We start from the raw sequence: 16,479 nt of genomic DNA on the forward strand, positions 1-16,479 counted from the left end.
TTGATTATTGGCTGCTGTAAATATATATTCCATGCTGCTTTCCAACTCGCGATCACTTCCCTCATCATCAGATCCCTCGCCAGCATAATGGAGCCAGTTGGCTCCCCCCACAGGGATCCAGCAGTATAATCGAATGGCCTGCAGTTACACAGGGATAGACGATAGGGGGCGGTATTTTCCCATCTGAGCTCCTAGAGGGTCTGCTGTACCAACGGGAGACTCGGTTGATGAAATATGAATTCAGATCGCTAATAAATTAAAAAAAAAGAAAACGACAATTTGCGTCGTCTGCACTCAACGGGGGGCATGATAAGACGACGATACACGTCGCTGGCACTCAAAGTGTTAAGCACCTTTTGATACGATATCAAGGCTCACCTTTGATATGGTAAGATATGGTAAGGCCTTTAAGCTCCCGAGCAGTCTTACCAGAACAGCCAAGGACAGCAGACACACGTGCCTGTTTAGCGCTGTTCAAAAAAAAACATTTGATTTTGCTCCCCCCCCCCCCCCCCCCCCCCTACTTAAAATAGTCGTTTCCGCTGTGTTTCACTATGTTTGCAGAGCTGTGTGTGTGTTCTGTATTATAGCTGTGGAGACAATGGTGTGGCTCATTTGACAGACACTACTTGTAGTGCAACATGGAAGGAATTTTTTTTGGAAAATGAGATAAAACGCGTTATGTGCAATAAGCCCGAATTCTTCTGGTTCTTCTTCTGGCGTTTTAACTAAAAACTGTAGGGATGCACCGAATGGGAAATTCTTGGCCGAAACCGATACCGAAAATAGGAAACAGTTGGCCGAAAACCGAATGCCGAAAGCAGCGTTTCCGTTAGCCGGTAATTACCGGTATTTGACCGGCAAAATCTGTTGAAGTCCGACATATTTAATCTCTCCGGTCATAATGTCCGGTGAAAATATTTCCCTCTAAACACAATTAGATTATTTGAATTGTATTAAAATAGGCTAAAATTAAATAGCCTATGCGATGAACGAAACAATCATTACATTTGTCGTTGCTTCACCAAGCAGCCGGTCTAATAATGACATCCTGTTGTCAGCGCAAGCTGGCTGCTGATATATTTGCGAGAAGCATGGCTTGGCAGGGTGCAGTACTCCAATTCAGCCATTGGCAATTCAGCTGTTGGGTGGGGGCGCTGCTGAGCGGTTTCCAGACCGGACCTAAAAACACCACTCTGCCTGCTCCATGCTTCACGTAAATATATCAGCAGCCAGCTTGCGCTGACAACAGGATGTCATTATTAGACCGGCTGCTTGGTGAAGCAACGACAAATGTAATGATTGTTTCGTTCATCGCATAGGCTATTTAATTTTTGCCTATTTTAATACAATTCAAATAATCAAATTGTGCTTAGAGGGAATTATTTTCACCGGACATTATGAGCAGCACCAAGTCGTTGGGAGGTGGAGATATACATCACGGCGCAAACCCACGATAATGTTGCCGTCTCTCTCTGCCAAATTTCTCAGTTCTTCGCTTGATATAATTAATACAAATGTCCAATATAACGGAATTCGTTAGCTCATAAAAATGTGATTATAACAGACTGCTGTTTATTAAGGTCGGGCAGACTGCCCACCGACACCTCAAGTCGGCAGCAGCACGAAGTCTCGAGGGACTTATTTTATTTGGAATATATTAATGACTATATACGCAAAAGTAGCCTAGTTTTAAGTTAAAATATTATAAATGCCTTGATGATGTCATTCTTTATATAGGCCTATCAATTGTTTTTAAGCTCAATAAACTCTGACCGGAATTTATCCCATTTGTCCGGTAGATTGAAATCTACCGGACACTCAGACCTGCAAAAAAAAATTCTAACGGAAACCCTGGCCGAAAGGCCGAAAATGATTAATATAAATATATGTTTTTTTTTTTCTTTTTTTTAGCTACCTGATTATGGCAAAAGACATGATTATGGCTAAACTTAACTTAAATAATATTAATAATCACTATGGGCCCATAAAACATTTATTCAGCACTTTTGCATGCATACATTAATTCCAGACTGTTAAGACTAAAAGACTACAACGATTGATGACGACTTCCTGTCCTCGCATTTCCATTTCCGGTTTAACGATACATTTTCAACAACAGATTGCTGCTAATTAAACACTTCATTTAAACGGAGTAACGTTAAGTCGAGTTCATACGTGTAGTGTAGTATGAACTCGTCATAACGTTAACATTACTCAGTGTCCACTGTTGCTGCCACCGTTGCGTCGCAGATGGATGGTACACTGTTAGCTCCGTAGCTAATCCGCTCCTAGACTACTGATAGCAGTACCGTTAACGTCGGAGCTGATCAATACTCCGTTTTTTTCTAATTTAGTTTAGAACCGGGTTTCGGGTGACATCCCTACTCCCAAGAGGAGTTAGGTATCACAGGCTGTAGAATGCAGGAAGATCTGCCAAGCTGCTCACGTTACATGTTGCGCATGCTACCGGTATGTCTGTAGTCGCGTTTTGATGACGTCATCACAACAACACGTTATTTGACTTTCGGTCATATATTTTCGGTGCTAAAACCCTTTCGGCCGAAAGCCGAAAGAGCCTTTTTAACCATTTTCGGCCGAAAATGTTCGGTAGCCGAATTTTCGGTGCATCCCTAAAAAACTGTGATCGTGTTTGCCGAGCATGTTTTACGTCCGGTGAAACACAGAACTGTGATAGTTAGAAAAACACGTTTCAGGTTCGGTAAAATAGACCTAAAATAGAAACCTTACCTTGGCCAGAAGGTATTCCAAAAAGAATAATTCCAAGTGATCGCATCGCCATTGCGATTACCAGTGTATATGTCTATACACGTTTCGATGGTAAAATACAATTTCGAGGCGATCAATGTCAATCTCTGTTCAAGCAGGAGGAGGAGCCCCTACAAAAAAAGGAAGATGTGTATTAGGGCTGACCTTCAATTATTTTTTGGAATTCGAAGCTTCGGGGCAGAGATTCGATTTTCATTCGAAGCTTCGAAATTAAAATTAAAAAATTAAACTTTTATTTTTATTTTTTGTAAAAAAAAATTGTTTGTTGTGGGACTTGTACAGCACTTTGTTCAACTTTGTCAGTGCTGTAAAGTGTAAAATTTTTTAAATCTTAGACAAACTAAACACTTTGCTTTCATGAAATATTGTAAGCCGTCATTTGAGGCTTTATAAAAGCAGCACAATGAACACATCTGTCAGTGCCGAGTCCAACCTCATCTTAAATAACAAACAGCATTGCTTGTTGTAATTAACACTTTGCCGCCCGACCACGAGTTAATACGGGTTTCGAATCCATGCGTTGTGGACAGAATCACGTATAAAGCCGTGGCAAGTTGTTATTGCTTTTATTCCATTTTAATAACCGGGTCAAGGTCGCGGAGCGGCACTGCATATATTCCCTAGTCTGTGAATTCGAGGATGTGCAATACCGGCCAGATCCTCTTAGGGGCGCCATCGCTCCACTGCAGTATGCCCTGTGGGCGAATGGATAACTTTTTTTCCCTTTCAATGGAGATTTTTAGTACCCGGATTCTGAACCAGCATCCTGTACCGTGCATTACGTTTCGAATCGCAGATTTCACCATGGAATAAGGGGATTTATCATCAGCCAATGGACATATCGATCTACCAGATGCCGATCGATAACGGGGAAATGCTCGGGGGTATCCCACCGGCCCATGGTAAGATCTTTTTCACGTAAATTACAGCCGGATCAGAGCTTGCTATGATACGCAACCAGCCGATCGGCGTATGTGGCTAGTTAGACGAACACTGCTATTGGTAATCAATAATAATAAACAACGTCCCCTGCCCCCCCCCCCCCCCCCCTTTCATGCATACATGCTTTGGGACATTCCCGATATGCAGTTTGAGTTATTTCTTTAGCATCTGTAAAACGGAAATGCCATTTGATATAACAGCTATTAGCCCTATTAGCCCTATAACTAGCCTTCCAGAAAATATACGAGACAAAATCCGCTATAATCCTTATATTCACGGCGCTATAAAATGACAACCTATTGATGCATTTTTCCACTTTCTCCGCCAATAACGTCATACAACAGGTTTCAAGTTCATGCGAATTCTGCCAGATCACGGCGTACAACGTTATTCTGATCATATTTCATATTTTCGCCATGGTATTCATATTTCACTCACGGAGCCTTGTGGGATGCTGTGGGACTCGGCACAACTCTGCAACGCTTCAATACTGCCACCTGGTGGATGATCAGCGAGTTGCCAAACCGGAAGTGGACGGTTGGGTCTTGGTGCGTCTCCGAAATCCGTGCGGCCACTCGCTTATCGTTGCGGGACTCAAGACACACGTCCATGTGTAGCGATCGCTGCCATAACTCAATAACGTGTATTAGTATTATACAAACCGGAAATGGATCGCCTCGATCCCCATCACATAACTGGCATCTGTTTGCTCCAGTATCATCGCCCAACGGTAAGAGGAGGCTGCCGTGAGTTTCAGCGTTTTTGTTTATTATTATCGATGCAAACTGCTCTGATCTATATATCACCCAAGTTTCAAGTTTCAAGTTTCTTTAATAGTTGTCATACAGAAGTACAGAATACTTTTGTACAAAATGCTTCTTACTGTTGCGCTCCAGAGACTGTGCATGACAAGATAAGTATGAAATAAAGACATAGTAAAAATTAGAAGTAAAAAAAGAGGTCACAGTGTTCAGTTTAGACATATGTACAATGTTCGTAGACGTAGTTACCATACAATATACAATACTGTGCAGTGTACTAATATACAATACTATATAGTGCAAGGCATAAATGGACGAGGTGCAGTTTAGGTACAATTCACAGTAGGTGTACGAGTTGTAGTGCAAATCCTTTATCAATAAATATAAAGTGTAAGTGTGTTTGTGTGATCTAAAGTCCAAAGTACATAAATCATTTAACGACGATCACGGAATTATAAACGACCCCTCCGCTCACCCGCGCATGATCAGTCATAACGTTTAGGACCATGTACAGTTGACATTTTTAATATAGCGTGTATCTGCAACAAATGGCATTTGATAATGTATATATGCATTTATGCCTATATCTCACGTTCTAGGATTTACTGCAGAAAATGATAAAAACATATATTTATATTCTAGACGGTATTTTTGTATGAATGTGTGAATGAAAAAGTAAAACGTTCCTACATCCTGAAGATAGATAATCGATGTTGAATGGGCCATAGTAATGTCAATTTAGCAATACAATTTAAAAAGTTATAGCCCTGCAAAGAAGGTAAACATCTCCATAGGCTTAGACTGGTGGCAGTGATCAAACATTGATGGATATAAGCGTGGCAGGGAATGTGTTAAGCCATTTTGAAGGGACGGTTTATGAACTCAATTGACAATGAGAATGGACAGATAGCAATAGCAATAGCAATACTATAAAGATTTAGCTCTACAAAAAGACACCGGTCTGTTTACAAAAGCTGGTCCTCAACCACTATTAGACGGGTCCCAGCGGTCGCCAATGTGTTAACAAAGAGAGGCAGAGCTGATTTTGCAAAAAAAAAAAAAAAAATTGAATTTTAATATTTTTTTTACATAATAGAAATTTATTTTCATATTCGAAGCCCATGCCCATCGAACGAAGCTTCGAAGTATTTAAGACAGCCCTAATGTGTATCCACGCCAATGCAATTCCAGTTCAGACACGGATGATACTGCCACCTGGTGATATTTGATCTGCATTGCAATTCCAAAGTATACAAACGACCCAGGGACAGCTGGAATGACCCGGATGATGATTTAGAACGGGGATCAGAGGGAAAATATCAAAGGATCTAAAAACTTGGGTATATATTGCAATGAATGATACTGTAAATGTTATTAGTTGCTCTTTGAAGAGAAAAGATGTAACGTTAGATATTTATTTGTTTGGTATAGAAGTATGGGCACCTGTTAGACTGGTGTAACTGGGTTTACTAAATTCTCAAAATGTGTAAAGAAAAAACTGAATTTGTTGAGGTCCTAGTCTGGGGGAGGGGAGGGGGGGTCTGGCCTAGAGGTTTTCTTTTTGTTTATAATGATTTTTTATTTTTATTTTAGGGGGGGGGGGGGTTATTTTGTATCTATTTTTCTGTAACTCGGGGAGGGGGGGCAGTTGGCAGCATTTCCTTTTGTATGGTTGTTGAACTGTTGAACTGATGCTGTAAAACTGAAAAAAATAAAAAAATACCAATAAACATATTGTTTAAAAAAAAGGATCTAAAGACTTAATATTACGTGTTTGGTGCTCAACCGCTGGCGAGCAAACATGTAATATTACGTGATTGCCGCAGAAAATGTTAAACATTTAGACAGAACAAAGTCACGAATAACAAAACAAATTGCCTAAGAATAGAATAAAATATACAGTAAAAATATACAGAAGTCCACAGTAAGTGTAATATTGCACAGTGTTGTTTCAAAAGTAAAAGTCCAGGAAGATGGTAACTGTCACTCTGTGCTCAGTGATGCAGGCTGTTGGAATGAAGGACTTCCTGTGCCGTTCAGTGCTACATTTGGGTAGTGTGAGCCTAGCACTGGACATCCTCCTGTCAGCCAAGTCTGTGTATAGTGGGTGGGAGGGGTTTTCCCTGATGGCCTGGGGCCCTGGAGCTTCGCAAGGCTCCTCCTCTCCGCCACCCTCGCTAGAGAGCGCAGCTCCACCCCAACCACGCTACTGGCCTTCCTGACCAGCTTATCCTGCCTGTTTGCGTCCCCTGCTCTCAGTCCGCTGCTCTCAGTCCGCTGCCCCAGCAGGTCACGGCGTACAAGAAGGCGCCCGCCACCACAGACTCATAGAACTTCCTCAACATCCTTGTACAGACATTGAAGGATCTCAGCCTTCTGAGGAAGTAGAGTTGGCTCTGGCCCGTCTTGTAGAGTGCCTCTGCGTGTTTTGACCCGTTCAGTTTGTTGTCGATGTGCACACCGAGGTATTTGTAATCCTCAACCATGTCCACATCGACTCCCCTGATGGAAACGGGGGTCACAGGTGCACTCCTCCTCCCCAGCTCCACAACCAGTTCCCTGGTCTTCGCCACATTTAGCTGCAGGTGGTTTTTATCGCACCATGTGACGAACTTTTCTATTTAATTATGCTTTCATGTTTTTGCTTGCTTACTTGTTTAGAATATTATACATATATATTATACATATATACACCCTTTGGTTACATTTACATTTTGTCATTTAGCTGACACTTTTATCCAAAGTGACTTACAAGTTCTGTACAACAAGTCAGCAGGAAGGGCACAACTCTATCAGCTGAGTAACAATGTTCATCAAACAGTGTTGACACTTGGGTGATGCAGTGTTGAGTGCATAGTAGTAGAGACATATTAGTATAGTAGGTAGTAATATAGGCAAGGAGGATTATTTAGTGGAAAAGTGCATGATAGTACAAGGGTTAGGTTTTTATTTAAAAAATGTCTCCTTCATTTCAGATATTGATTGAAGAAGTGTGTTTTAAACTTTTAGTCGAAAGATTGGTCGGGTTTCGGCTGTCCTAACTGGTGGGGAGAATAGCCGGCTTCTCTTTGATGAGCCTCCCGGAGCTCGGATAGGAGTGGGTCTGAGGCAGCCAGAAGATGTAGAGCGGAGGGGTATTGAGGGTGTGTAGTTTGAGATCATTGACCGGAGGTAGGCGAGAGCCGCTCCCTTCACTGCGCAATATGCCAGGTCAAGGACCTTGAAGCAGATTTGTGCAGCGATGGGGAGCCAGTGCAGCTCTCCAAGAAGTGGGGTAACATGGGCTGTCTTGGTAGGTTGGAGATTAGGCGGGCTGCTGCGTTCTGTATGAGTTGAAGTGGCTTGGTGGTGGTAGTCGGTAAACCAGCTAGCAGTGCATTGCAGTAGTTGAAGCGAGACATGACTGATTGTTCTGTCATGTTGATTGCAGGGGGAGTTGGGTGGCTTCTTTTGTCAGGAAGGGGCCGATCCTTCTGACGTTGCTCAGGAGGAATCTGCACGTTCTGGTTGTTGCGGCGATGTGAGCGGAGAAGTTAAACTGGTCGTCAAGGACTACACCTAGGTTCTTGGTGGTCGGGGACGAAGCCACAGCTACATTCCCCACTGTGATGGAAAGGTCAGTCAGCGGGGAGGATTTGGCCGGAAGGTGAAGCAACCTGTTTTGCTTAGGTTCAGTTTGAGGTGGTTAGTTGTCATCCAGGCGGAGATGTCGGACAGGCAGGCGGAGATCCGCTCAGAGACATGGATATCTGAGGGAGGAAAGGAGAGAGTTGAGTATAAGCAGTGATACGAGAAGGCATGATACGTGATAATGTTACCCAGAGATTTGGTGTAGAGGGAGCAGAGGAGGGGTCCAAGGACCAAGCCCTGGGGGGGGGGACACCCATCTGAAGAAAATTAGCATAATTATCAAATGTCTTTGTGTATGAATGCTGTTGGTTTAGGTCTATAATGTTCACAGGATTCCTGGGCAGCGAGGGGATGGGATAGGGTTGGGAGGAATGCATAGGCTGTGCTGCAAGCTTTTGCAGAACTTACAGTATGTTTTTGTGTATGTACTACTGTGTATGTGTATGCTCTGTGTATGTGTAGGTTCATCGTGTCGGGGGTTAGAGAGCGGGGGTGGCGTAGGTTGGTTGGAGGGAAACTAGACAAATAAGAGGGGCAAAATAAACATATAAAAACATATTATGTTATTATAAATAAATAAATAAAAATATAATAATTTGCCTTTGTGCCAATTTTGTGAGTGTGACAGTATTCCCCCTCCCTATGTGGATGAAAATGTATGTGGAAACACTGTTGCCTCACCTTTGCTCACCTTTGATATGGTAAGGCCTTTAAGCACCTTTTGATACGATATCAAGGCGCACCTTTGATACGGTAAGATATGGTAAGGCCTTTAACACTTCCGATGCCGGCCGTGTTTTCCTTTTTACCCCCTTGAATGCCGCCACCCACTTCAATGTTAGCGTTAAAAACGCATAATCTATGTTTTAAATTATGGCTACGTGTCTAATCTGCCCGTCGCTTATCAATGACTTGTTTGCAGTCAACATTGTCGAAACGGATTGTTTTTTAATCGGTTCATATCCTTTTTATAGCATTTCGAAAAGCTATCGTTCTCTCGAAAATTTCCGGAAAATAGAAATATTCCCCCATAAACGGCATTTATTGGAATCTTCTCGAATACACTAGACACGTTGTCATTTGTCGGCCTATTTATGAATCGTTTTCAAATAAACGCTAGATTATCGATAGTATATGTGTACTTATGCACGCTATAGAAGCGGGCTGAAAAATCTATTCTCATTTCCTCAACATCACACACACGCACACACACACGGCACATGCTGATATCTCAGTGAATACAGCTCTGATTATCCTAAAACTGGTAACATAGACTCCTTACCTTAGATCAGATGTTCTCCAAAAAGATTATTCCAATTCCTGATCGCCATTCCAAATATCGATCACGTTTATTGATTGATTATTGGCTGCTGTAAATATATATTCCATGCTGCTTTCCAACTCGCGATCACTTCCCTCATCATCAGATCCCTCGCCAGCATAATGGAGCCAGTTGGCTCCCCCCACAGGGATCCAGCAGTATAATCGAATGGCCTGCAGTTACACAGGGATAGACGATAGGGGGCGGTATTTTCCCATCTGAGCTCCTAGAGGGTCTGCTGTACCAACGGGAGACTCGGTTGATGAAATATGAATTCAGATCGCTAATAAATAAAAAAAAAAAAAAACGACAATTTGCGTCGTCTGCACTCAACGGGGGGCATGATAAGACGACGATACACGTCGCTGGCACTCAAAGTGTTAAGCACCTTTTGATACGATATCAAGGCTCACCTTTGATATGGTAAGATATGGTAAGGCCTTTAAGCTCCCGAGCAGTCTTACCAGAACAGCCAAGGACAGCAGACACACGTGCCTGTTTAGCGCTGTTCAAAAAAAAACATTTGATTTTGCTCCCCCCCCCCCCCCCCCCCCCCCCTACTTATCGTCGCCGTTTTGTAAAGCCTCGTGGACTCTTGATCTAGTGACGGAGCCTCCGTTCCTCTCGCCCTCCCGTCTCCCCAGGGTCACACGGTGGACACCAACAGTGCCTTCCTCTCCCGCAAGCTGCGGAAGCTGGGCGTGTCGGTGCAGCGCGTGACGGTCATACCGGACGTGCAGGAGGTCATCGCCAAAGAGGTGGCCGCCCTCTCGCCCCTGTACACGCACCTCCTCACGTCGGGCGGAATAGGCCCCACGCATGACGACGTCACCTTCGAGAGCGTCGCCATGGCGTTCGAGGAGGAGCTGCACCCCCACCCGGTACTCACGCGGCTCGTCGGGGAGTTCTTCGGCCCGGTGGATAAGGACAGCGCCGCTATGAAACTGGCCACGGTGCCCCGCTCGGCTAAACTCAACTACGGAACGGACCCTCTGACGGGACTGCCTCTCCGGTACCCACTGGTGAGTGGCCTTGGGACAGAGATCGTCACTTCATAACTGTTTGAATAGAAAGAAGAAAGAGCTTCAGCTCCGGCTCCAGCTGTCTTCTTCACTTGCAGTTAAAGGGATAGTTCAGATGCTTGGACATTACGTTGTATATAATACTTGCCAGTAGTGTAGTGGATGCAAAAGCTATTATCTTAACCTGTTCCACCCGACGGGGTCGGTACCGACCCCCAAAATGACATCTGGTCATAAATCAATATTTTTCAGAGTGTTGCATAAATTTTGCGATTTTAATATCAAACGTTTTCAAGTATTAACATCACTACCATGTCACAACAGCATGTAGAATGTATATTATCATCAATACGTTAGTCTAGCAATAGGTTAAAAGTGCCATTAGATTTGCTGAAGTCTATTGCGAGACGGCGACCATTTTGGAAATTTTGAACCATGGGAATTAGTCTTTTTGCGGCTATTTCGTAGAGGGGGTGCATATGTGTCGATCAGCGTTGGAATCTTTCCGAACTACACTTCCTGGCAGATTTTATGGGGGTTCAAAGTTCAGCGTTCTGAATGAATTATATCAATAACTGTTATTATTCGGGATAATAAGCCACAAAAGGTAACGTTTTTGACAAATATTTAAACACAGTTAGTTTCTCCTCCCTATTGTTGGCATGTAGCAACAATTTGATCTGAAATTAGTTTAAAAATGGTTGCACTGTGGTGAAAATAAAAAAATACAGTAAATTACAGTAGATATCATTATCTGTTCTTATGCACGCCTGGTGATACTAAATCCAAATTGAACTCGGGCATTTGAAAGATAATATATGTATATTAGGAATGCTCGATATTGGCTTTTTTACCGATACTGATATGCCGATATTGTCCAACTCTTAATTTCCGATATCAACCGATACCGATATATGCAGGGTCCCCCCCCCACATTACATATGTCTTGTTGTGGAATTAACATAACATTATGCATACTTTTGACAATAAATAAAATCAGAATTTGTTCTTACTTGCTTGCCTGGGTAAATAAAGGTTATAGAAATGTAAATAAAGATTTTTCTTTTTTTATTATTTTTTGAAAACCGATACAGATATTTTTCGATATCACATTTTAATGCCAATATCGGCCGATAATATCGGTAGGCCGATAATATCGGACATCCCTAATGTATATATATATAAATGTGCGAATTGGCTATACTAAGGTAATTTATAAGCCTCCTATTCTATATTCTATAATAATATTTCAAATTGCATTGGTCCGGATGGGAGAATTCAGTACTGTATCTACAGAACCTTCTGTTTCGTTCCTTTATTAATTTCCTTCGATTTTTTTTTTACACATGAGCTCAAGAAGGTACTGAACGAGATCAGTGGCAGTTTTTTTTATGTTTGGTCATTATTAGCATGGTGTTATTCACTGTCAAAGATGCAAAGAAAAATCATAATTCATATTCTCCTTTTGTTTCATCACAATTTAAGCAAGCCTAGTAATAGACACAATATTTCTGACACTGAATACATTCCCTGAGGTCCATAGATGTACCTAGATACCAAGAATATGCAAATGGACTTGTAGAAGTGGAGCAATATTCCATTTACCTAGGTATATATTTTAGGCGGATTTTCACCACGTGTGGAACAGGTTAAAGGACATTTTGCTTACCGTCTTCTCCAGAGAGAGACAAGAAAATTGGATACCAGTTTCCTCTCTGTGCATTCAGTAGAAAGCTATCTGGCTGCACGTTAGCCTAGCTTAGCACAATGAATGGAGGCGGACATGACCGGTTAGCCTTCGGGAGAGGTGTAAGTTGGACAATGCTTAGGCTAACTGGCACTGTCCGCTTCCATTCATGGTGCTAAGCTAGACTAGCGTGCAGCTAGATAGCTTTCTCTCTGGAGAAGACTGTAAGCAAATTTCCCAAAATGTTGCCGTGTTCCATTAAGAATGGGGTCACGGAAAACCAAACTGTTTTAATCCACATGCAGCCAAAAAGGGCTACCTGTTTCTAACACAAAGCCATGGTCCTCCAGCGTTTCTGCTTCTGCTATCACTTGGCACCATTCCGTTGCTTGAAAAAAATAAAATCAGCCATTTCAAAATGCTGGAGGACCCGTGGTTTTGTGTTGGAAATGGGAAACCCTTTGCCTGTATGTTGTGGTGTGGATTAGACCATTTTTGGTTTACCGGTAGTTTGCTGCCTGTCTACAGCTTCACGGTTTGCGTGGAACCCGGCCAGAACTCCGACCACGGGACTCGGTAAGTTAACAGCTTTTGCATCCATTATTACACTATTGGCAAGTACTTAATACAACTTAGTGTCCAAAAATCCAAACTATATCTTCAACCGTGAAGTGAAGAAGACAGTGTGCTGGAGCTGAAGCTGCTTCTTCCTTCTTTTAAAGAAAGATAATCTGTTAACTGCAAGTGAAGAAGTGGGAGCTCTTTCCTTTCTTAAATCGTCGACCTTCAATCTCCTCCTGTGCACCCACCTTGTCTTCAGGTGAAACAAAAGCTTTACTGTTTTCTTGTTTTGTTTTTGTACCTTTTATTTAACCAGGCAGGTCAATTAAGAACAAATTCTTATGTTCAGTGACGGCCTGGCGAGAGGAAAAAAGGTCCCCTCGAAAGGGTAATAAAATAGAAGAGAGACTGATGGTACACACACATCACAGAGGTACGGGAAATGGTTAAAACACATATCAAACAAACAACCAAATGAAATTACATACATGATACATACATAAAGCAGAACAGTCAAATGACAGTTAAAAGGCTGGGCGACAGTTGCAGGTGTGTAATATATAGAGAGGAGAAGGGGAATCTAGGGACTGTTACAGCTTCTGCTTAAAAACACATGAAATGACGGAAGTGATGAAAGTTTAAGGGAATTTTAGAGAGAGTTCCAGTAATTTGCTGCAGCAAAATGAAAGGAATTCTGGAGGAATTCAAAGTCAAGCAAATTAACTTTCAATAAGTCTCCATTGAAACCAATACAAGTGAAGTTATTATCACAGTGTGTCCTCTCCTCCGGGCATAGTGACCCGTCCTGCATGTTCATTGGTGGGGGGGGGGAATACTATCAAATACACATTGATAAATTGTGTTAACTGGAACATGAAACCAGGCCAGACTGGACACAGTCTGTAATGGGAACACAACAGGAAGTGCATACGGTATGAGTCAGCGGCACACTGCTCATGCAGGACATAACCGTTTTCGCTTAGGACCCCTCCCCCCTGGTCGTTGAGGAATCTCTCTGTTAAGTTTTAGTTGAAAGCCTTGTATAGACGACTAGTAGTAGTTGTTGTTTTCTTCTTATACCCGTTTCCATGCTTTCCTGAAAAATGCAAAGCGCATATCTGGTATTAAGCTCTAGGTTTAGAGAGGTCCTCCTGCATTATTGCACACATATCCTTAGTAGAAGACGGCCCTGCAGATGAGACATTCTACTATGGAAAACAACAGGAAGTGCTTTCAATATGAGTGGCGCACTACTCATGCAGACATGACTATTTCTATTGAGTCACGGACGTAGGGCCAATGTCACCCAGCCCAATCTTAGGCTCTGTCTCAAATGCAAGCTTCCTAATATAGGTAGCATTTCTAGGTAGGAAGGTGAAGACCGGTTTTAGGCTGTCTCAAACGGGTAGGATGTACTAGGAATAGGGATGGGTACCGAATTCGGTACTTTTGAGGTACCGAACCGAAACACGTCGGTACTACCGAGTATCGATTCAAGTGAGATACCGAAAAAAAAATTACTTTATTTTTTTACTTTTTTTTTTGCTTTTTTTTTGCTTTTTTCTTTTCATGTCAACGTTCACACGCACAATATATGCTTACCATTTGACTTGATTCAACAACAAAGCAGTCGGAGCAATGGCAAGCCGAAAACGGTCGAAATTGTAGTTATTTGAAGTTTGGATTATTCTTTTCACGACTGAGGTAGGTAAATAAAAATTCTTGAGAAAGTACCGAAAAAAGGTACCGTTTGGTACCGGTACCGTATCGGTTCAAATGTGAAAGGTACCCATCCCTAACTAGGAAGCATCTTTTCAAGGTACCTCGTTTTGGCGAAACCTCTAGGAAGCGTGCAATGGCTCCTTAGGGGGAGTGGGATATCCCATAACACGTTGTGACCCTGCTGACTGGCGAAGAAGAATGAAACTAACCCTCAACATCCGCTTAAATTAATGGCGGCTGGAAGCCCTCGCTTAGAAAAGTTTTTCCAAAAATAAAACGTTCGCCAACATTTTAAATATAACTTTCTTTACATTTATATATAAAAACAATATGAGCTGGTAAGAAGGCCATCACAAGGAGCTGGCTCAAAGAAGCCGCTCCAGACAAAGAGACATGGAGGGGAATAGTGGAGGAGATAAGCGACATGGAAAAAATGACATTCCTGCTGAGAATGAAGGCAGAGACATACGACAGACGCTGGTCGAAATGGACAACATATGAGCCGTTAGATGTGTAAAGACTGCCATGGCACAATCAAAACAGACCCGACACACCAAGAGCAAATACAGCTCTCCCCCCCACCATGCAACACTGTCCTGTCCTGTGAGTCTTGTCTGTCCTGTGGTGGTGGTTGTCCTATTACTACTGTTCTGTATAATGCTTATGTAAAAGTTAAAAAGGAAGAGTTATATAAAAAATAAAGAAAATTATGAATCCTGGAAAAAATGGGCAAGACATCTATGCAAACATGGCAAAAGTTGCTATGCAAATACTGCAAAAGAAAAGTTTCTAACTGAAAATGTGAAAAAGTGACTGTGAAAAGGAAATGGAGAATATTTATGTGAAAATAATGTGAAAAAGTGACTCTGGAAAGAAAAAAAGAGGAAAATGAACAAAAATAAAGAGTTATAAAAAAAAAATCGTCAATATGGAATCACATTACTTCATTCTAGTACAGTCAGTTGTTTCCAGAATGTCATTAAATTGTCCGGACGCTGCCAGCTTAACTCCATCGTACGTACGAACGAAGCAACAAGCCTAACTGACGTTAGCTCTGCTGTCTGGATCCATCGGATTCCCTGCAGTTCGACAGTAGACCAATGACGTTGTTGCATAATATCTGATGTAGATAGCAAAACGGCCCGACGTACCGCTCTAGCCAGCATATTGTTTTCTGTTTTTCTTTAGTTTTCCCCTGTTCTCTGTTTAATTTGAAGGTCCGTTTGAAAACAGCCTCCGCAGGGAGACGTGCTGGTGAACATGCAGAGAACACCTCCTCGCCGAGGCATGTTCTGAAATACTGAGGGTGCAACGGTACATCCTGTCCTCTGACTGCCTGCCTGGGGATATGTGTCAACTGTCAACCTCTCTTAGGCCTAACAAAAATAATAGTTGGTTTCAGGTTGGTTGTCAGTTTGGCCATGGGTAGGTAGGGAATTTATTTTAATTTTTTTTTATTTTATTCTTTCCCACGGCGACTATGGATAGGGAATTTCTTTATTTAATTAACCCTTTCACTGCCACACGACAGAAGGTTAGCCCTTTACTATCACACAACCGACGGCGATGCTCCATCATTAGCATCATTAGCTCCGCGGATGCGGAGCTAATGATGCTAATGATGGAGCATCGCCGTCGGTTGTGTGATAGTAAAGGGCTAACCTTCTGTATTGTCACAGTGAAAGGGTTAACCGGCTGTCGTGTGGCAGTGAAAGGGTTAACATGTTCACAACAACATGGATGCATGTACTCTGCCAGCATGTTTAATATCCATAATACTAAATGTTTGACTAAGATTTCTATGAAACTTTATTCTAAAAAAAAAAAATGATTTTTTTTTTTTTTAATATATAATTTTTTTTTTAAAACTCATAAAATATATTGGGTCGCACCTAAATCGGCAGGGTCGGTCGGCAACCTGAAACCAACCATTATTTTTGTTAGGCCTTATGGTATCCCTTCCACTCTATAATATTAGGCTAAATGAGCTAAATATGTATTCCCCCCCCCCCATCTGGCAGATAATTTAGCTATGACACGTTG

The 16,479-nt window shown here is 42.2% G+C and overlaps 1 protein-coding gene across 3 annotated transcripts in view; it reads left to right on the forward strand.

Moving 5' to 3' along the window:
* The window catches only part of flad1 (flavin adenine dinucleotide synthetase 1), a 55,719-nt gene that overhangs the window by 16,717 nt on the left and 22,523 nt on the right, over window positions 1-16,479 (forward strand). For all 3 annotated transcript variants that reach the window (XM_084335897.1, XM_084335895.1, XM_084335896.1), the window contains exon 3: window positions 10,089-10,466. In XM_084335897.1, coding sequence (XP_084192023.1) covers window positions 10,089-10,466 — 378 coding nt within the window. The remainder of the gene's footprint in view (window positions 1-10,088; window positions 10,467-16,479) is intronic.

The sequence above is a fragment of the Notolepis coatsorum genome (genome assembly GCF_963971535.1).
Source record: "Notolepis coatsorum genome assembly, chromosome: 19".
NCBI classification, from domain to species: Eukaryota; Metazoa; Chordata; class Actinopteri; order Aulopiformes; family Paralepididae; genus Notolepis; species Notolepis coatsorum.